The 22,341-nt window shown below is 38.0% G+C and overlaps 2 protein-coding genes across 3 annotated transcripts; one reads left to right on the top strand and one right to left on the bottom strand.

The window, feature by feature from the left end:
• Nucleotides 1-8,053: 8,053 nt before the first annotated feature.
• LOC104588934 (inactive beta-amylase 9-like) lies at nt 8,054-10,259 on the top strand. Its single transcript, XM_010247066.3, has 3 exons — nt 8,054-8,464; nt 8,585-9,067; nt 9,168-10,259. Exons 1-3 carry the CDS (start codon nt 8,225-8,227, stop codon nt 10,074-10,076), a joined length of 1,632 nt encoding a protein of 543 aa, XP_010245368.1. The 5' UTR covers nt 8,054-8,224; the 3' UTR covers nt 10,077-10,259.
• A 4,992-nt stretch (nt 10,260-15,251) lies between these two features.
• LOC104588933 (tubby-like F-box protein 3) lies at nt 15,252-19,833 on the bottom strand. Of its 2 annotated transcripts, none has more exons than XM_010247065.3 (6): nt 18,638-19,833; nt 17,876-17,963; nt 17,480-17,609; nt 17,215-17,394; nt 16,523-17,001; nt 15,252-15,852 (listed from the first exon to the last, which is right to left on the bottom strand). In XM_010247065.3, exons 1-5 carry the CDS (start codon nt 18,983-18,985, stop codon nt 16,530-16,532), a joined length of 1,218 nt encoding a protein of 405 aa, XP_010245367.1. In that variant the 5' UTR covers nt 18,986-19,833; the 3' UTR covers nt 15,252-15,852; nt 16,523-16,529. The 2 variants fall into 2 exon arrangements, with proteins under 2 accessions (XP_010245367.1, XP_088757979.1); XM_088901853.1 differs by having other exon boundaries at nt 15,425-16,001.
• Nucleotides 19,834-22,341: the final 2,508 nt, after the last annotated feature.

Here is a 22,341-nt window from a genome sequence, read left to right as displayed (position 1 = left end):
TGTTTTCTGGATGGTCATGATCCTATACAGGTCATCTTTGTCATTTAAAAATTGTGCCTCGAGGTTCTTAGAGATATTTAAAAGTGAGGGGAAGTTTCAGATATTGTCAATAAAGCTAGGATGTTTTATATAAAGCTACCTTCTCGATTTTGCTTTATTTCTAACTTGGTATGGGTTCAAATATGATACAGAAAAAACATGATACTGGAAATGCTTAGAGCCAAACAACTAGTATAGGCGGTGTTTGGCATCGTGCTGTTGCCTCAAAAAACGAGGAAACAGTTTCATGTTTGGTTTCATTTTTTCATAAAAAAACATTGTCTTAAACCATGTCATTGAAATTGGGAAAGTGTAATAGGAGAAAACGTCGAATTCAAAGTTTTCTCAAGTTCCGGCCCGTTGCTGCCAACAGTACAATGACATGATATCAATGTGGCATCATCTTGGGCATTAGATAATGTAGATCAATGCTGAAAACAGTTATACAACACTGGTACCAAACAAAACCAGTGTTGTTTTCCCAGAAAGCATCCTATGTGGCAGCATTGATGCCAAATAAAAAAAGGAACCATTTTTTTTTAGAAAACGGTGCAACAAACCCTGATCCATACATCACCGTTTTCTCAGAAAACATCTTTGAAGCAACGAAATCGATGCCAAACACCTACATCATAAAAGAGGTGACCAACCAGGTGGTTGACATCCAAATTCATGAGGGTACTTTGAGTGGTCATCCTGTCCCATATCTTTCTAGTATCATAGATTTTCCTAATTTTGTAAGTGTTAAGAGCATAAACTTTAAAATATCCAGAGCCCAAACAAGAATTAAGTATGTGTTTGGGTCTGTTTGTGTTTATTGGAGGAGCGTTTATTATGTAAACATTTATATGATAAACACTCACTTTAAACGTTTTTCATTTGGTTGTTTGGTTAGGCTTATTTTGGGCATTTCAAGAAACGCCCCGTAAATCTTATTTTACAACTCAGTAGAATAAATATTTTCGCATATTTTCTGTTTGGTGGCGCGTTTGAATAAACAACTATATGTGTGTTTCAGTGTGACACCTTCACTTGAATGTATAGGTGCCATTAATCAATCCAATGGTCCAAATTACTCATAGTTGCATTTAATGACGACCAATTTTCAGATCCAATGATGAATCTATGATGCAAACCACATCTATGATGCCAAAGTACATCTCTTGGGACCATGATAGATCTGAAGATGCCAAAGGAGTGTCGAACGGATGGATTGGTTGCATGAAGGGTGATAGACAGCCCATCCACCAACCACTTACATCCACTAGTAACCCAAATTTCTATGGGCTTCAACCCAAATTATCCGACTACCACCACAGAATCACAGACTCCTCAACCTGTATTCCACTTACATCTAAAATGGATGGGTTTGGGTAGGTTGTAAGTGGATGGGTTGGATGTTTTTCAAGTGATTGGTTCAGAAATTGCGAGCAATGTGTGAGAATAAAAAGCTGGAAGCCCGTGTTCACTCCATCCGTCCAAAACACTTCAACAACAACCGTGTAAATAAAAAAAACATGAGAAAACAATTGTAAATCAAAAACATTCATCATTCATAGTAAAAAGGAAACATCAGATTGACAAGGGAAAGCTTCACTCCACCAATGTGTTATTGAAACATTTACAGTAAAAAGGAAACGTTCAGAGGATGGGAACGGCGGATATATCGTTTTGCAAAGGGTTAACGGTGTATGACGCACCTTGCCGATGGGTTACCGAGCTGCAAAAGCAAAGAGAAAATGGCGATTCGTCAAAAGAAACACCTTGCCGGCAATAAGACGGGGGATTAACAGGGTGTCGACGGCAAACTTACTGGCGCCCACTACCTCTAGTCAACGTCAATGCGTAAAAAGAAGCAACTCTCTACAAGACCGATCGGCTGTGGCTACCCTCAGTTCGATACCCTAATTCTTGGTTAGGGTTTGGACATGTTTTTGTGTGGAATGGTAGATCCACAATGCACCGGATCAGAAACCATTTGTGCCACATCGGATTACACATCAGCGCCACATCATATATGCATTTCGTGAAATGTCTAGCCGTTGTGGGAAGCGAAAATTTGACGTTTCCCTCAATGACTTCTTCCACGAAAATCAATAAGAAAACGTTTATAATCGTTTAACAACCCAAATGCTGATATGGTGTTGAGGTGGCAGCGTTTTTTCAATAAACATAAACAGAACCAAACACACTCTAAATCAGCCTGGTCCAATGAACAACTTGGGTCACCAAACAACAACAAGTCAGTCAAAAGTAATTAAAACATAAATATTCCTAGATCAAAAAGGACCCAAAATAGACATTAGTACATAAACCCTCTCCCTCTTTTAGTTTCTCTTGTATTTTAGACTTATCGCACCTCTCTCTCTCTAAAGTATGGCGGTCAAACCCCTCTTGGGAGCACCAGGTATATATAATTGACAGTTTTGGGGAGTTCAAGTACTAAATTGATATGTTTTAAAATTCGAGTATCAAAATGAGACAAGCAAAATTACAGAATACTAATCTGAAATTTAGCCTTTTGTTAATGGGTTTTGTAAATTTTAAATGTCTATTGAATTTGAACACTAAAATTCTTATTGGTCGAACAAAAATCTGAATTGACAAAACTGAGTTAGACTAAGGCCATGTTTAGGAGTGCTTAAGTTAAAAATAAGTGGTTATCAAATAAGTGCTTATTTTATTTGCATCTGGCACCCAACTTTTTCAAATAAGCACTTATTTTATATTGGGTGTTAGGTGGTCTTTTTCTCTAATAAGCACTTAAATAAGCATTTGTGATTATTTTGTCCTTCATTTTCTTTTAAATTTTCAAAATATACTCTTTGAAAGCACTTTTAGGAAAGTACTTTTATGAAAGCATTTTTATAAAAGCACTTTTATTAAATAATTTTGTGAAAACACTTTTATGAAAGCATTTTTACAGAAGTGCTTTTATAATAGTACTTTTACAAAAGCACTTTTGCGAAAGTACTTTATAAACATAAAAGTACTTTCGTAAGTGTTTTCATAAAAGTGCTTTCATAAAAAAACTTTCGTAAAAGTGCTTTTGTAAAAGTACTCTCATAAAAGTACTTTTATAAAAGTGCTTTCATAAAAGTACTTTCTTAAAAATGCTTTCGTAAAAGTACTTTTATAAAAGTTCTTTCATAAGAGTGCTTTCATAAAAGTACTTTTATAAAATTTAACTAGAGAGAATTTTATATGTGGTATTTTAAAATTCAACTAGGATAATTTTAGAAGAAAAAAAATGAATGTGTTTCTTAAAAAAAGCTGGAAATTTGGGCTTAAAAATTAGCCATTATTTTTAAAATAAGCACTTGTTTCGAGCTTATTTTCCAAATAACAATAAGTAATTAATATCCCAAATAAACACTTATTTTGAAGCACTCCCAAACATGACCTAAGATCTATCTTAATCCACCTGACCACCTGTATTCCTGCATCCAAATACATCCTAATAATTGTCGTTCAATTACGTCTTTTGAACTACAAGGATTGAGTCTAGAATGTGATATTATGATCAGCTTCTGTAACCTCTATCATTTTGTTTATTAGAAGTAATGACTACTTACATGAATTAAGATTGCACGCATCCTTCTATTTATCTCATTATTATCATCTCTTCTTGGACATTGAGTGAGAAATGTGATAGACCCGTTTGGTTCTTAGTCCGAGAAGGGTCCATCAATTATTCTCTCCGGAGACTGTTATTTGACAGTTAATATAGGGCCCCTTTGGTTTATAGTCTGAATCAAAACCAAATTGGTTCAGATAAGAATAAGAATGAGAATTGAAATTAACAGGAATAGGATTTCATTCTCAAAAAAGGGGAAGGAATGACTGTTCCCTCAAATGGGAGAATACCATTCCACCATGAATGGGAATAGAATTCCAATTCTACCCAATCAAGGAATAACCCATTCCAAGTCCAGACCCCTAATTCTCATGAATCAAATCAGACGGGGCTTAGCTAGTGTGTTTGACTCTCTATAGGACCTAGATATACATTGTAGCCTGTTTGGTGGGTTATGTTGATTGAGCCACGATTGTTGAATAGCTGTGTTACAGACAAATTATTTGGCGTAGTTTCATTTTATAATCAAAATAAAAATATTGACTTTCCAGATTTTCACCAAACAAGATTTACAAGGGGCTTAGTTTGGAATGAAATAAGTCCCGTCCTCAAACGGGCACCTGGTATTTTGAACAGGACACCGTGTAGAGAATCCATTAGATTGGGATGGGATTGATATGGATTATTTGAGATTTTTTTTTTTGTACTAGAATCAGATATCATGTGTTTTGAAATATAAAGATTCCAATGCTTCTCTAGTCATGGCAGTAAAGATTTGTCATTTGGCAAGTATTTTTAAAAAATATCTTTCAACAATTTGATAGCCTGGCCAAAAAGATATCAAGACTGTTTGGTAAGTATCCTCATATACAGTGGTCCCTTTATTACTGAAAAAAAAAATCCTGACATGCAGTGTAGGGATGTCAAGAGACCGGATCTGCTCCTCACATAGGGCACCTCACCCGTGCCTCACACGCAAATCATACCATGCATTGGGAACATCTTGCAAACTTATAAGTTATTATTCACAGGAAATGTTTCCAATGCATAGTGGATGTGCATGTGAGGTGCCCCCGTGTGAGGAGCAGATCCCATTCTAGGATGTCAATATGTTGAGTTCGAGTTGGGTCTAGGTAGAACCGGAATCAACCCAACAATAAATATTAAGGACCTAGAATTGAATTGGATCCAATAAGGTTTGTAATTGTAGACCTAGAATTGAACCGATCGGTTATATATATAGTTCAAATTGGGGACTGTTCATTTCCTCTTATTTCTTATCTCTTAAAGTGCAATTATATAATTTTTTGTTTTACAATGATACCCCCAAAAAGAAAAAAAAAAAACCTCTCATATATGGGGTCAAAATGGATATTTGATCATTTTTAGAATTCAAAATTCATAATAATATTCTTTGCATTCAGAGTTCAGAGGAAAGAAAAGTTCACCAATACCAATATACCTCTTAATGTAATTTTTGCACCTTTAGATCTCAGACTTTAGAACAAATGAATAGGCCCTGGGTGTAAATTGGTTTGGGATCGAATGGTATAGATTGCAAATCGATAAGAATTGAAACTATCAAGTACTAGAACCGATCCATTCCGATTTTTGTAACCATAACCAATCCAATCGGGTTTGGGTTCAATGGGTCCAACCCGGCCCATTGATAACCCTAATGCACTGGTCGTCTATTGGACTAAACAAAATATTTTATGCATGGAAAGACAATAAGCTTTTGATTTTTGGCCGTTTCAAGCTTTTATGAACATTCTGGGATGCAAGTCTTTTTGGTAAGATTTCATTCTCAAGTAAGGGGCAGAGAATGTCATTCTAGTAGGAATTAGAATAACCCATTCCGATTTTGATTTCAAACCCCTATTCCTGCGAATCAAACGAGGCCTCAATTTTGTATTCTGTAGGGTTGTTCATAAGAAGACCCAACCCGACCAAACCGATTCAACCCGAGTCAGACGGGTTTTCTTCAGCACCAGTCGGTTTCAGGTTATAAAAAATCTTAAACCGATGATTCAATTCGGTTTCGATTTTCATGTGTAAAAACCGAAATTGACCCAAACCGAACCGACTTAGTAGTTAGTTCCTAGTTAGTAGTTGCAACCTACTTAGTTCCTACTTAACTAAGTTGTCTCTATCCTAGTTAAGTTAGGTTGTACAGTAACTAAGTCACCACTAAGTAGAGCTGAAACTAACCCAAACTGACACAAACCGACTCAAATCGATCATGTCGGTTTTGCTTAACACAGGATCGATTTTGGTTTCAATTTCAGGTAACCTAACCATGTCGAATTAATTGGAAAAACATGAATAAACCGACCCAACCCGATCCGTGAACAGCCCTAATTTTCCGAGCTTTGAGAAGTCGGTAAGAGCACAGCAAAGACTTTTGACAAATTATGATTAATCTGGTCAGCTCCCGTGACGACCGATTCCAATCAAACGGTTTACACTGTGCTCATCTAAACAAAACACATCACGTCGCATCTCCAACTTGCGTCGCGATTGTGGTAGATTCACGCTTATCCGAATTACGTTTCATTCACGCTACGAGACAACATAGAACCGGCGATAAAAAGATGTGGCCTGTGGGCGATCAACGGCAAGGAAATCAGAGAGTCGAGCGAGGCCCCAGTATCGTATAGAGTATAGGACATGAGTCAGAACGATCCCACTCCGCATGTGGCCAACCACCACCAGGACCCATGTGACAAGAACCACATGAAATTTGACACGTGGCATTCATGTCTCTCCTGATCCACGCGCTTTTCCCTGGAAAAATTCCCTGCCACAAATCATCTGAACCGGTTGTACTTTCCACGTCGGCCTCGTTGCCACGTCATCCCATCAGTCCATATCCACAAAAATATCCCTTGCATTGGGAATATCCCAACGTAAGGCTGTAGAGGTTGTTGGAGGCTTGGAGCGGGCTTTGCCCCGACCAAAGCCGGACTATTGCTCCATAAATTACGATAAAATATTCCCTCTCCCACTTTGAGGCCTCTAATTACTATATTGCCCTCGGTTCCCTCAAGTGTCTAATCCAGTACACCGGTCAGCCAGCGTGAATCGTTGGATGGGTATCTTTTCTGTCGGGATCTAAGTTATCTACTAAGGTCCATAACTGTAGGAAGTAGGAAACACGCTTTGGCAGTTTGGCCTATGCTCAGCCGAAAAGGCTGGTCTGAAGCTAGAGGTTCCAATCGAATGGTTGTAATTTGTTTTCCTTGGATTGTACTATTAATAATCCAAAAAAGAACTGTAGTTGCCGTAAAAGCGCAAGTGGGGTCACAAAATTTGCTACGACGAAGTTTTAGGGAAGCGCAAAAACCACAAAATGACAAAATTAATGATGTGGATGTAATTTGGGTGGATAAAGGCATAAAAATATCAGTTCAAAATTTTATATATTTAATTTTGGCTTGATATTACAAATAAAATAAAACATTTTACATATAAAAGTTTATATACAAACATAAAAATATTATACATAACATAAACTCAATTAGATTTAAGAACTTTATCAACCGAATTTTATTGAACATAAAAGCTCAATTTAAAAATCAATTTATGTGTACATCACGTGTTCCATATAGTGTTGTTAACCGATCGAATTTGAATCAGGATTATAAAATTGAAATTGACCCAACAAGAAATATCAAGGTCCTAGAAATTGTTGGGTCAATTTAACCGATTGATTCGCTTTTGGTCTTTGGGTTATGTAGTTTTTGACCCAAAGACCAAAAGCAGGTCTGACTTGATGGATAGAATTATAATAAACCTGCTAAACATATCTATCTATCTATCTATTTATCTATAAATATATATTAATTATATATTTGCTTTAGTCCGATCTAAACTCAATAATTAAGTTTATTGGGTGAACGCTGTCACATAGGCACCTGTGAGCAAAGGCCTCATTAATTACATCTGTACCATTTCTAGAAGCTTTCTTGAAACGGATAAGCATTTAGTGGCACTTTACTGATGTGGTGTCTAATGATGCCTATGTATCGTAAACGCCTTCATTAATTGTTTTTCTCGATTTTATAACCACACAAGTATAAAACGCTTACTTAATAAACGTAAACAAACCCAAACACCTTCAATAATTGAGACAATAAATTAAAACCCAAATCAATCCACAAATACAAATCCTAAAACCAGAACCGGTCCAATTGGTTCGAATCCATCGAATCAAACCGACCCGTTGACAACCCTAATCCTTTAGCAATACACCCGGTCTTAGCAAAAGTGAACTCGGTGGGGCCGTGGGGGCAACGGGATTCATTGTTTTCCCAACTCCATCCTAAGCAGCAGGATAGCAACCACTATTACGATGACACGTGGCATTTCTGATTGGATGATTCCAAAATCCTAACATCGCCTGAAAAAATGCCTCTTTTCTTCCTTGCTCCTCCTATATAACAGATGGTTCGCTTCACACTCTGGCGACCATGAGCAGAGCAGCCCACCTGAATACTGAAACGAACGAAGACTCTGATTTCTTCTATTTCCTTTCAGTCTCGTATCTTATCAACCATACTGTTTTCATTTTTTTTTTCCTTCCTTTTCCTTACTTTGTGAATTGAGATGGAGGTTTCAGTAATTGGATGTTCTCAGGTGAAGATCGGAACTACCGATTCACCTTATTGGAAGCTTGGGTTTTTTAGTTCCAAGCAGATTTTCACCAGAAAAAATAAGGTTTGTTTTAATCTTGCTAGAAGATGGACAACAGCTGAAATTCAAGTCTCTCTCAAGGCAACACAACCGGAGGTTTCCGGATTGGAGAAAATTGCCGGAGAGAGAGCGATGCCGAAAGGATCGAAGCTAGTAAGTGTTATTTTTTCTTTCCTTCTGTTCGTTTTGAATTGCAGAAATTAGGGTCTCGACCTTAATTCATCGGAGAAATCTGTGTATATCTATTGAAATTAATTACTATTTTTGATGCAGGAGGATGAATTAAGCTTATTTGTTGGGCTTCCTCTGGATGCTGTTTCCCACAGCAACACACTGAACCATGTAAAAGCAATCGGGGCAGGGCTGAAAGCTCTGAAACTTTTGGGGGTAGAAGGGGTCGAATTTCCCATCTGGTGGGGGATAGCCGAGAAGGAAGCCAGAGGAAAGTACGACTGGTCGGGATATCTTGAGCTTGCAGAGATGGTCCGAGACGCGGGTCTCAAGCTTCGCGTGTCTGTCTGCTTCCATGCCGCCAAACAAGCCAAAATTGAACTCCCTGGTTGGGTGTCAAAGATTGGTGAAGCACAACCAGACATCTTCTTCACCGACAGGTCGGGACGGCGCTACAAAGAGTGTCTGTCGCTGGCGGTGGACGATTTGCCCGTCCTCGACGGGAAGACTCCGGTTCAGGTTTACCAGGAATTCCTGGATAGCTTCAAATCTTCATTCTCAAACCTCATGGGCTCTACAATTGTGGTAAGCTTCAAATCTTCATTCTCATGTCTCAACCCATCACATTTATTTATTTGTTAGAACCGGTTCTTATCAATGGCCGCTTTTTCTGTGATCTCCTCAGGATGTTTCAGTGAGCCTGGGACCGGATGGAGAGCTCCGCTACCCTTCTCGGCCGTCGGCGAGAGGTGGCAAGATTACAGGAGCAGGAGAATTCCAGAGCTACGACAAAAACATGCTAAAGCATCTGCAGGAACACGCCCAGGCGACCGGAAACCCCTTCTGGGGCCTCTCAGGTCCCCATGACGCCCCCAACCACGACCAGTCGCCCTTCGCCAACACCTTCTTCAAGGAGAACGGAGGCTCATGGGAGACCCCATACGGCGACTTCTTCCTCACCTGGTACTCAACCCAGCTCATGTCCCACGCCGACCGCCTGCTTTCCCTCGCCTCGACCTCATTCTCCGACGCCCCTGTAACTCTATCCGGCAGACTCCCACTCCTGCACTCATGGTACAAGACTCGCTCCCACCCCTCCGAGTTGACAGCCGGTTTCTACAACACCGCCAACAGAGTCGGTTATGACGCCATAGCCGAACTCTTTGCTAGGAACTCGTGCAGGATGATAGTGCCCGGCATGGACCTCTCCGACGCCCACCAGCCACAGCAATCACTCGCTAGCCCTGAGTCGCTACGTTCGCAGATCATGGGGGCCTGCAGAAAGCATGGGGTAAGAGTCTCCGGGGAGAATTCATCCCTGTCTTTGGCTCCGGAGGGTTTTGAACAGATTAAGAAGAATCTGTGTGGAGAGAATGCGGCGGTGATGGATGGGTTCACTTATCAGAGGATGGGAGCATATTTCTTCTCGCCGGAGCATTTTCCTTGTTTTACGGAGTTCGTCAGGAGTCTCAACCAACCCGGGTTACATTCCGACGACCAGACGGCCATGACGGAGGAAGGGGAGGGTGTTACTACTGTAACTTTATGCAGGGTATCAGAATCGGAGAAGAAGCTCGAGGCGCAAGTCGCCTAGGAAGAAGAAGAATCGGATTATCGTAGATAAGTTATATACGACGACGATATCTGTAAATGATAGAATAAAAGGGAGAAATAAAGATTATAGATAGAATACTAATAGTATGAGTGTATGAGAAGAGGTTTTATTGTTTATGAGTTTCAGTAAACAAAAATAACGAGATATATGTGTTATTAGTAATTCCCTGCAAACTGGTAATCTCCATGGCCACGTTGTGAAGTTATCACAAAGCGGAGGGTGAAGGGGAGATACCGGAGAGAATCAAGGGTGAAGGGGCAGGAATAATAATTGGGAAAAAAACAGAAATAACATCGACATCTACCGACTGACCAATCGCTATATTGAAAGTTCTTCGACTATGACAGCTCAAAATACCCACGGACAGAAAAAAACCAAAAAATAATTAAAAACTTTGAAAAACGCCGTCTGTGGAATCGAACCCACGACCACGTGGTTAAAAGCCACGCGCTCAAACGGCTGAGTTAAGACAGCTTCGGTGATACGTTATGTAACGTAATATAATTATAATATTATTGCATTCCATAATCCCCGCTCGTTTGGCGGCATCAAGCTTAGAATTTGGCAGAAGCCAAACATGCAAAGCAACATATCCCAATTTTTTTTTTTTTTTTTTTTTTTTAATTTTGCAAGTTCTAAATAATGGAATGTCAAGTTTAAACTCAATCAAGTAAAAGTAAAGCGGCTAAATCTCAATTTTGATAGAGTACAAATATAAATACTTAGAGTGTAAAACCTTGTATTTTGTATGTATTTGCATCCTACATATTTGTATTTGTATTTTTTTCAAACTGAACCTCAAGTTCCATTTGAGAAGAATGTAAATGCAAATATGTTTAGTGCAAAACCCTTTATATGGTATTTCTAAACCTTGTAATTGCATTGTACATGTATTTTTTTTTTCCGATCCAAAGGGCTATACAATGAGGATAGCCTGTCCCTCAAGCCCGGTGTACAAATACATATAAAATACCCAAATTGATGCTTAGGCTCGGATTAGAAAAACAAATACAACTACAGATATGCATAGTACAAATACATACAAAATAATACAAAGCACAAGGTTAGGCACTCTACAGTATTTTTGCTCTTCCCAAACTGAGCCTTGCTTTAACTTTTAAAAAAAAAAAAAACTGTAGATATGTTAGGACTCAGGTGGGAACATATATTTAAGATTTGAGAATGACATCATATTCTTGAATGGGAGTTTAAAAAAGTAAAAGACTGCTGTTCTAAGTTTCATATCTTGCCTGTGCAAACCAAGAGATCTCAATACAAATACCCTAAGAAATATTTGCCAATTAATAACTCCTTTTTTATAGAAAGCTTATTACATGGAGTATAGACTCATTTTCTTTACTCTACTTAAACCCTTATAACTGACTCTTTTTTCTTTTTACTGGAGTATAGACTCATTCAGTCCACAGGGACTATTTGAACACAAGAAACCCAAATATGGTGATAGTGTTAGAGAATGAAAACCTCACCTAAGGGCTTAAGCTTTTAGGTTGAACAGTTTTTGAAATAGTATCATAGCTTGTTTGGCCAAATGGTCTAGTATTTGATGCTTGTTGCCCCTATTATAATTAATTAAATTTTAACAAAAGGTATAAATGGGTTTGTACTTGTCTATGCTTCAAGCCCAATGGGCTTTTACATGAGTGAGTGTGTTAGAGAATAGACCTCACCTAATAATTTAAGCTTTTAGGTTGAACGGTTCCTTAAGAGATAGTTCAGGTTCAGGACCTCATGTCCTTAGAGAAAAGAGAAGGCTCAAAAGAGAGCAAACATCTTAGGGGCTTTACATCACTCCTACCATGCTCCATCCAACCACTTCTTGATTTTCATTTCAAAACCCTAAAACCAAAGCTTAAGGAACATGGCAAGAGAAAGTCCACTTGTGTTTCATCACCCATTTCCTTCATCAAACCCAAGTTAGGGTTTGGAAAAATGGTGGCATCAATATGCCATACCGATGACATTTCATTCCCCTTTATCAACTTCATCTCCCATGCAAGTAACTGAAAAACTTAACCAGATACACAAATGAAGGCTCTGGGGATCTCCATGATCAATAAACACTAAATCTTAGAAGAAATAATAATTATGCTTTTATTATATTGTATGTTGATGGATCATTCAGACCTAATATGCTTGCTAGTGTTGCTTTTGCTTTGGTCTTTAAGGTTGTGTTTGGAAACAATGCAAATAAGTGTGAATACAAATATGTAGAGTGTAAAAAGGTTCATATAAATTGCAAAATTGGATTAATTTTGCACTGAAAAATTTACCTTCTTACTAAACAGACTTTTAGCTGTAATGGATACAAACATGGATTCCAATAAAGCATATACTTTTTTTATCAAAAGCCCACTTGAATGCAAATGTACTTTTTTTTATTTACTTACTTTTACATTTTTTTATCAAGGTAAATATGCATTGTTCTGTCATTTGTCAATGCATAAATGTAATATTGCCAAACACAGGCAAAAATGAATTAGAGTGCAAATTTACCCTGAATCGAGATTTACACTCCATTTACATCGTTTCCAAACGCAGCCTAAGAAAGCCATCTCATCATTGTAGCAGGTCTACAACAGTAGGAAGCAAAGATACTGAACTACGTGCTATAATAAAAGGCCTTGAAGCAGCTAAAAAGAAAGGAATCAAGAAATCTTTCAAAAGATGTGATTTTTTTTTAATTGTATCTTGAGTAGCAATATTTTTTATGTACAAAATGTGTGATTGGATAGGAACAAGTTAAAAAAAATTGGAATTCGAAGATAGAATAGAACTAAGATGTCGTATAACGTACACCTGGCATGGGCTGAACTCAAGTTCAAAAATAAACCTAATAATTGAACCTGAACCTAGGCATTTTCTGTTAATAAGTGGTAAAACCCAACCTGTAAATAGGTTTAGAAATGATATTTAAAATAAACTACAGACTAATCAAAACTCAAAATAGCAATTAGGCCATGTTTGATTCAATTCATTCTTTCTCGTTCTTACCCAAGGCGAAATTTTAAAATGGACAAGAGTGGTAAATTAAGCAGGATGATAAAATATTACCATGAACCTAACGCTTTTTTCCTAAAAATGAATTCTTTTCAGACTGACAAACGTCCTATGTAAAAGTACTTTTATAAAAGTGCTTTCGTAAAAATACTTTGATATAAGTACTTTCATAAAAGTGCTTTTATAAAAATATTTATGTAAAAATGATTTTATAAAAATACTTCCGTAAAAGTGCTTTTATAAAAATACTTCCGTAGAAGTGCTTTTATAAAAATACTTCCGTAGAAGTGCTTTTATAAAAGTACTTCCATAAAAATGCTTTTATATAAATACTTTCATAAAAGTATTTTTGTAAAAGTGCTTTCGTGTAAAAGTGATTTTATTAGTGTCTTCGTAAAAATACTTCCACGATAGTTTGCTAGTAAATATCTATAGTTGCAGTTTTGTAGGCAGAGTTTTCCTCAAAGGATGAAAATGAACAAGATGGGGCATTATTATTTTTCATGCTGCAAGCTACCTCAATTTTTGTGCTACGGGCTGATTTTTCATTCTAAAAAGAATATGATCCATGACAAAAATTTTGTAACCAAACACTAATGTTGTTCATTCTTGTCTACAATGAGCAAGAATTAAAAGAATGAGGCCCAAAGTAGTGAATCAAACATGACTTAGATTTCTAAGTCGCAGATTTTTAGGATTTGTCGCCCAGTATAAAGAAGATTACACTCAGAGGTGTAAACGGAGAAAATTCAAATCAGATCATATACACACTCCAAACCGATTAAAAAACCAAAGACTTTAATTCAATATGATATCCAATGGATCTTTAAAAAACAAATGATATTAGATTGAAATAGTGTTAGAGCATGTGTTATGTATGTGTACAAATAAAAAGTTAACATTATATAATCAAATCTAAATTCTATGGCCTAAATCAAAACTAAGTAAAATATCCTCTTTATATACTATAGACATTCAAAAACTTATATTCAATCAATTAATTGAAGAATGCAACTAAGATGCATTGGATGTACTTCATATTTACCTGGAGTATTTCTCTAAAAAATATAGCCATCCCTACCCCCTCACATTAATTCCATAATTCTGATTTATGCAGAAACCAAGTCAAAATAGAAAAACTCAGACTCAATTTGAAAAGAATGCAAATATATACAATATAAATACATGCAAAATAATATAAAATATAAGATTTTAGACCTACATATTCATATTTGTACTCCTTGCAAACTGAGCCTCACATTGGATTTAGGGAGCATTCTTTTTTCGGATTTTGAAAGGGAAGAAAGTTGGTCAATGGGATTTTTGTTCACATTAACCAAGAATCTCATGTTCATTTTTCAGATTAATGCGAGGACTAGAGAAAGTTTAATTTCCTAGACACCCATCTCCTAGGTGGGTAAATACCTTTCCCAGCTAGGAGAAAAGTTGCCAACACTTGAATGGAACAAAAATGCCCTTTTAATAATATATTTTTATGATTAAAATGGTCATTACCTTATTTACCTGATGAATAAAAGAACATGGATAAATGCACTTACCTGGTTAAGTATTTCCTAGAAAAAACTTACCCAAATAATTGTGTTTACTCGAATAAATAATTTATCGAAAAGCGAACAAGGCCTTAGAGATAATCAGGCTCAAACCCATGACTTCCATAACATCAATATGACACTTAATCACCAATGACATATATCCCTCATTTCCTCAAAATAAAATTGACAAATTCTAAGCTCTAAGGCAAGCCTTAGGCTGAGTTTGAAAGGACTACAAATGCTATATAGAGTGCAAAAACTTTATATTTTGTATTATTTAGTATGTATTTACACTGTACATATTTGCATTTATACTGCTTCCAAAGTCAACGCCACTATTCCTAAACAACTTGGAACCTAGACTTTTTGCAATAAATGAAAAGTGCTCCTATTGGATGCATTTCCCAATATTTGCTATAGAATAGTTTAAATCAAAATTTCAACCAATGACGTTAAATGAAACTCAAGTACTAAGATCTAATTGAGAGAATAAAAAGCATCCATTTGATCGAATCACATCATAACCGAATTCAATCCCTGTATAAAAAAAAAAATTCAACCCAATGAACTAAACAATATAAGCTTTTATATCCGAAATAGACATATTATTATTATATTAAAATCATCTGAATTCGGTTCCATTACTTGGAATCTTCTTCAATAAGAGTACATGACATCGGACTTCTTCCATGAAACTTCAAATTCACGGAACATCTCGTAAAAAATCCAGATTCGAGACAGATAAGACCAGAAGATAGAAACGAGACATAATATTAACTTCTGGATTATAGTCAGACGTTCTTTCCAATCCAGTAAGTTAACTCGGAATACCTACAGGGAGTACAAAACCATGGCTCAACACCGCCATTTTGATTTTGTCCAGTACACCTCGGACTATAAATTGGAACTCAGGCGTTCATGTTTCAGTTTCACAGGATTTGAAAATGATTTGCAGTAACCAAATGCCAGGACATGTATACCTCATCTTCAGAATGGCTGTTATGTACACAAACAATAAAAACAAAAACTATACAACATACAAAACGCAAATTGGCAATTGGAGACCAGTTCCGCCAACCAGTAGCTTTGTATTAAACTTTCTCCAGCAACATCCACACTACTGGTACATACCCAGTGAACTCTGTTATAATGCTCAAGCCCATAATAGATGTTCAAACACTCCACTGCTCCAAGACCAAAGGGACAAAATGGATTTAGTAAAGGGCACACAATGATGGTTGTATGTAAAAGCAAAATTTAAAAAATGATCTGGACCACTAATTCAAAGAGCAGTATCCCTTGCTGCCTTAACAGCTGCCAAGAAAAATTGAACCTATATTGAATTGAATAGGTCAGACACAGCATGATCAAGGTTCACTTGCTGTACATTAATCATCCACTCCACTAATTCACCCCATATAAAGGCTAGATGTCAAATAAATAAACTAACTAAATCTCTTGCTTCAAATCATTTAACTAGCATACTGTAAATTGCTGGTTAATTACAGTGATGGGGTTCACCCACCACTTTAGCATGGATGGCCTGAATTGATCACCCATACAACTTCAACAGGTAACAGTATCATAGAAAATCAACTTATATGCCAATACCAAACATACCCACTCTATGTTTATTCTCATTGATCCAGACATTTGTGAAATGCCCATTGAATGTATACAAGTTCTATATGACCTACGAAATAATTCACATCAGTAGTTCAGTGTATCCCCCCCGACGCTCACCCAACAGGCAAAATACACCTTGACAAATTGTTGATGCCTAATGTTAACTACGTTGAACTTTTCCATATTTTCAATTGAAAGTTCAATGCATGCAAAGACAGTTTCACACACCTGTTTGTCATTCACAAGCAATCTTGGTGTCAAAGCTGCTGAGACAGATAGCAAATGCCTGGAAAGCAGAAATGGGATACCGGTAATCCATGGTGAATAAATCCTTTCCCACTTTACCAAACTGGAGGAGGACCTTCTCGTGCTCTTGTCCTGCTGGTCCATTCTCAGGAGAAGCTACCAGTTGAAAATTCTTCACAGAAGCAACTGTCACACGCCCACGGAAGTTAAGACACCAGCATTGGAGCTGCTCATGCCACCTAGGAGCCTTGTTTTTTAAAACCAATGATCCTTCCTTTGGGGTAGCCAAAGGTCCTGATTGGAAATTCTCTGTGCGGGCTGATTTTGATCTGAAGAATGGAAGTGATGGGAAGGAATCAATGTTGCTAAGTGGGAATTCAGTCTGTGTCGGGGCCACACCTCCTGGTTCAATTGCAGAAGCTGGAATGGAATCCATTATAACCTGCATTCTCCTTGGACCCCTGGAGGTCCCATAACATATAATTAGTGTGGTTGTTTTCTGAAAAGCATAGAAACAGGGAAAAAACACTAAAAACTGATAAAGATATAACTCCACAAGTAATCGGTTACTATGCAGACTCAAGAACAGAACATGTTGTGCAGATAAAAAACTGATAATCATCACCCTTTTCAGGAAGAAAATTACAACTAGTGACATAAACTTGTTATCTTACCTAGAACCCAAAACATTCAGCTCATAAGAAATGTGTGCTACGGGATAGTTGCCAGCAGGGATTCTTGGAGAGACCTGTTTCAAACCCACTAACCGAGTGGAGCGGCTTTTTGTAACTCTAGCCCCAGCATGAGGAGGCTGTGCATCGTATATGGTAAATTTGGTCCCCAAAAAGTTGGACCTATTAAGAAGAACAAGATGGTGAATCTCACGCTCACATGAAAGCCAAGAATCATTTAACATCAAATATGTCAGCCGGAACATACCTCAACTTCCCAATGTAGGTCCCACTCCCCTTTGACATATCATCAGCATATAAGGAGATGATGTAGTCTGTGCATGTTGGACGTCGACATTTGCGTGCAGCAAGAAGGAACTTGCCATTATCAGTTAGTGCTGCAAGGATAACAAGTAACAACAGAAAGAAAATCACTACTGAATAAAAGGAAACCAGACAAAACTATGAAAGAGACCTTAATTCCTCCAAATGTCATATTCTACAACAAAAAAGCTTAACTTTTTTTTACTAGTCTAAGTAACCATAGCCATAAAATAGTTCTTTTTGGTAAGAGCATTAATACAACTTTCAGGAAAAAAAAGTCGAACCAATTCCATCTTAAAGAGTAAATATGATGAACCTAAAGCAGAGATGAAGTGCTCACCTTGAGATAGGCCAAGGTAGAGATGATATGTTTGGGTGGTGCGATTCCGTTTTATAAAACATTGGAGGACGGAGTCTCTAGGGCCAGGCTGCAAATTTGTAATAAAGATTAGGATATTTGTGAATGGATGTAGAAAGTTTTGGTTAAAAAAATGCACAAAATGCTCGGGAAACACAGAAGAAAATGTTAAGAATACTACTTTTCTCTTCTCCTACCAATAAAAAAGAATAATAACTTCTCTTCTAGAATTGTTAGACTCTTGTAACCAATTAATTCATTGCAAGCAAGGTGAAATCATCGGTACAACACCACAACCAAGGTTTCAACAGTAACTGGGAGGACAATCTGAAATGAACAATAAAGAAAACCCAAGCTCAGCATACCTTAACAGAACTAAGCAAACAACAGAAGGAAACAGAGAACTCCTAACAGGTTTTCGTTTAAGCTATACATTAGGGGGGGGGGTACTCAATAGAAGTCCACGAATGGCTCGAAGGGATAGCCGATCCCCTTGAGATTCCTCTCTAATAGAGGTAAAACATAAAACTCCAAGAAGAAAAAATAGAAATTCCTTTCAGATTCTAACAGACCGAATTAACTCGATCAGACAATCCAGCTGCAAAACACTCAACGTCAAGGTGCTAATAATACCAGAGAAATCAAAACACGAATAAGCCCCAAATGCAAGGGAAAACCAGGTACTAAAACCAACATAAGAAGAGTAGAATTCGAATGTGAAGTATAAACGGCAACATCACAAACCTGCTTCAGGGAGATCGGAAATGTCAGCTTGGCGGAAACTTCAGGAGTCTTCACGATCTCTTTTGTGATTTCCCTCCAACTCCTGCAAACCCCAGCACAAGCAACAACGTGTTTCCGAAGGGGCCAGGCACCTTCTGACTCTTCTATCCTCATCAGCACGTCCCTCAGTAGCTCCTGCGGCATGTTAGCCCAACAACTCTGCTTCATGGCGTCGATAAGAACCGAAGAATCCTGAACCACTCGATGTGACCTCGATCTCAACCCATAACCCAGCTTAACTTCAAAACCCTTCCTTGAAATGCTACCGATCTCCCCCTTCATGTCCTGAATAATACTCTTGAGAGACATCACTTGCTTCCCACTTCTTCACAAGTCAAAACAACATTAACAAGACATCTACGGAATTCCAATCCCTCCAAATCCTTATCGACTCAGGTTGTTTTCAATCCCCCAAGCATTATCCAGAAAAAAAAACAAAAAGTACCCTTCAGAGCTTACAAACGAGAAACTTACTAATTACACAGAAACAGATAAGAGCGAATCTCCGACGATTAGAAGCGTCAAAATCCTTAAAACAACACTACCTTCAATGGAAATAACAGACTATAATCATAAGCTCTTCTACAAAATGACGAAATCACACGCGCTAATTGCAGAACAGCCTATCAAAGAGCTGATAAAGCAAATAGCCACAACAGGAAGAGGAAGCGCTGGCCGTGGACTCAGCCGCTTAAATCTTCTTCCCAAAGGATCACCGAATTACCTCCGAGATCCGTTCCTTGGAAGCTTCAACTTAGGTTGAAAAAGCAACAGATTTAAGGTTATTTACACGGATCCGTAAATTCAAAGCATCAAACGAAATCCCAAAATGTAAAAGATAAATTAACCCCAAATATTCTTCACCTTCCTCGAGCTCAAAAGCATCAAATCTGCACTCCCAGCTGCAGATTTCTCCACCAAATAACACAAAAGAAACAGAAAAAAAAGGAGGGAAACCCAGCTCTCTTTTGTGGAAAATTTTCCGTAACAGTCAGAAGTGTTTATGTTCACGGCTAGATTGCAAAAAGTAGCGCGCGCGCGCGCGCGAGAGAGAGAGAGAGAGAGATTAGGGTTTGCTTCTGCAAATCGACCTGTCTGTTCCCTTTGGATCGGCCGCGACGGATAATATCGTGATGCAGATGGATCTCTATGGCCTTATCCTAATATAAAATTGATCTGCTTTATTAATTATTTGTTTATTTACTATATTTAGCAATTAATAATTTCCAAAGCGAAACTGATATGTTATGCTGAATGTCAGAAATACCCTTCTGGTATTTTACTTTTTACGGAGTCCAAGAGAGAGAAAGAGAGACTGACGAGAGTGAGCGAGCGAGAGAGAGAGAGAGCGCTGACCGCTGACTCGCCGAGGGCTTTATTTAGGTCATAAGTAATCCAAACAAATCAATGAAAATCTGATCTAAATTCTTATGCCTCAGTGGGCAGAATTGGTAATTTGGGCATAAGCATACAAGTAACATGGAATCATGGATAATAAGACAATTGACACTCCACAGACATTAAAGCTTCTCCACTCACTTTGATGGAAAATCTTGTCCACGTGGCAAATTTTAGGGATTGGTCTCTGAGATATCTCACTGGAGAGTACAATCAGATGTTGAAAGTCATCATCATGCTTAGCAGGTTGATAGTGGATGGTAGTTTGGAGGATTGAATTGAATTTATGGAAAAAATCAGACCAACCCAATAATGGTAGTCCATTTAACACGTTGGACCTTGCTTCATTTCTTCTCTTTGAATTGATTGCCTTGTAATTTTAACTACTATAGGCTTCTAACAAGCTCAATTGATGAGTCAGTTCACAATTGGAGAGAGAGCAAAATCAGACCAACCCAATAATGATAACCCATTTAACATCATAGACCCTGCTTCATTTCATCTCTTTTGGATTCATTGAAGCAAAATCAGACCAACCCATTTAACATCATAGACCCTGCTTCATTTCATCGCTTTTAGATTCATTGAAGCAAAACCAGACCAACCCAATAATGGTAATCCATTTAACATGTTGAACCCTACTTCATTTCATGTCTTTTGGATTCATTACATTGTAATTTTAACTAGGGTTCTAACGAGTTCATTTGTGAGTCAATTCACAATTGGAGAGAGAGAGAGAGGGTCTACTTGGTGTGATGGGTCCACCAAAATATGGGTTGTTGGAGGATGATAGATTGATAATGGGGTGTGTATAGGGCCAACAACAACTAAGACACTGTACAAATGGCCAATCCCAAAGTGTTGCTTATCAATCAAAACCCATAGAGATTGGTTTTCTTATTGACAACATCCTCAACCCATGTGATTAACAGAAATGTGGATGTCCTCTCATGGGTCGGCCGGTCGGCCCACCCTGTCTTTCAGGGCATCCCTTTTAGTTGTGGATGCTGACAATACAGACTCCCCACTTAGCTTTAAGTTGCTCTGCAAATCATGCTTTTGCTAATTGTTGGTGGATTAGCAAGTTCTTTTCTTGGTTCCAAACCTTTAATCCTTTTGAGATGGGAATGTTTTTCAATGCACTAGAACCGAGATCAGATTCAATCCTCACAAGACCGTATTCATAGCCAATTGCGTGTATTGAGAATATCTTTGTACTTGTATGTTCTAATTTATGGAGAGATATTTTCAATGCACACTAGTGATGCATAGTTCTCTCTATGGTATACCTTGATTGAATTATTTCACTAGATTGGTCTCCATCTAGGCCAATTGTCTCCCCCCACCCTCCCAGATAACTTTCATGCAAAGCAATAGATCTTTGTAGGTTTCTGAGACCTTTCTATTTATTTCACAGCATTTCCATGTGCAAACAGAATTACAGACCAAACCTACCTTCTTTTGCTTTAACAATGCTCTCTGGTACGAGTCAACATCCCTGCTGCAAGGGTGCCATTCAATGTTTCAACCCATTCAAGGCAGTGAAAAGGTTATTTGGTTAACTGTGAGAACAAGCTGACGACGATCGGGTAATCTAGGTGGCCAGTTGGCACCCCTCCATTGTACAGACGAGGGGTTGGACTAAGACCACATCTCCACCCTACAACGTCCTGTCCCACAATGCCCCACAGCACATCCCGCCATGTATTCAGAACATCTCCAGATGATGGTACCAGAACCGTTGATGTCATCATCGGGAAATACTCTCAATACACGACGGGGATATGCTGTGGGGCAGAGATGTGAACTCGGTTGGACCGCCAACAACAATGTAATCTAGGTGGTTAGTTGGCATCCCTCCCATTGAGTAGACATGGGTTCAACCCGTGTAAAGTAGGTTCTTATGGGGACCAAATAGCCTAACCCCACCAATCTACTAACTACAGGTCTAACATATAGCACCTCTCCCCTATGGGGACCAAAGCAAAAAAAGGAAAGCCTAAATGCAAAAACCTGTTGCTTAAAGGTCATGTCCATATCCAATCCATGATCAGCCCTTAGTAATAGAATTTTCATGTAGAAGTTTAGTAGGGCTCCTCTACAGTTATACCATGGTTGATTACCTCCACCCCCTAGCCCAACAAACAGCTCATGGGATTCAATAACTCTATTTGAATATGGGTTTAAGCATTTGAACTTTGTATAGGAGTGACTCTTCTTCTCATGGCATTATCCCTTCTATGACTACCTTATCAGAATTTGTGTTT

The sequence above is a fragment of the Nelumbo nucifera genome, chromosome 3 (genome assembly GCF_055504915.1).
Source record: "Nelumbo nucifera cultivar China Antique chromosome 3, China Antique-T2T, whole genome shotgun sequence".
NCBI classification, from domain to species: domain Eukaryota; kingdom Viridiplantae; phylum Streptophyta; class Magnoliopsida; order Proteales; family Nelumbonaceae; genus Nelumbo; species Nelumbo nucifera.
This window is presented reverse-complemented; position numbering and strand designations above follow the sequence as displayed.

Coding starts and splice junctions, on each gene's coding strand:
- LOC104588933 (XM_010247065.3), bottom strand. CDS start 18,985: ATGTCTCTCAAGAGTATTATTCAGGACATGAAGGGGGAGATCGGTAGC. Junction 17,610..17,875: donor CTACCTTGGCCTATCTCAAG/GTGAGCACTTCA, acceptor TTATCCTTGCAG/CACTAACTGATAATGGCAAG. Junction 17,002..17,214: donor CTGAATGTTTTGGGTTCTAG/GTAAGATAACAA, acceptor TGGGACCTCCAG/GGGTCCAAGGAGAATGCAGG.
- LOC104588934 (XM_010247066.3), top strand. CDS start 8,225: ATGGAGGTTTCAGTAATTGGATGTTCTCAGGTGAAGATCGGAACTACC. Junction 8,465..8,584: donor TGCCGAAAGGATCGAAGCTA/GTAAGTGTTATT, acceptor TTTTTGATGCAG/GAGGATGAATTAAGCTTATT. Junction 9,068..9,167: donor TCATGGGCTCTACAATTGTG/GTAAGCTTCAAA, acceptor TGATCTCCTCAG/GATGTTTCAGTGAGCCTGGG.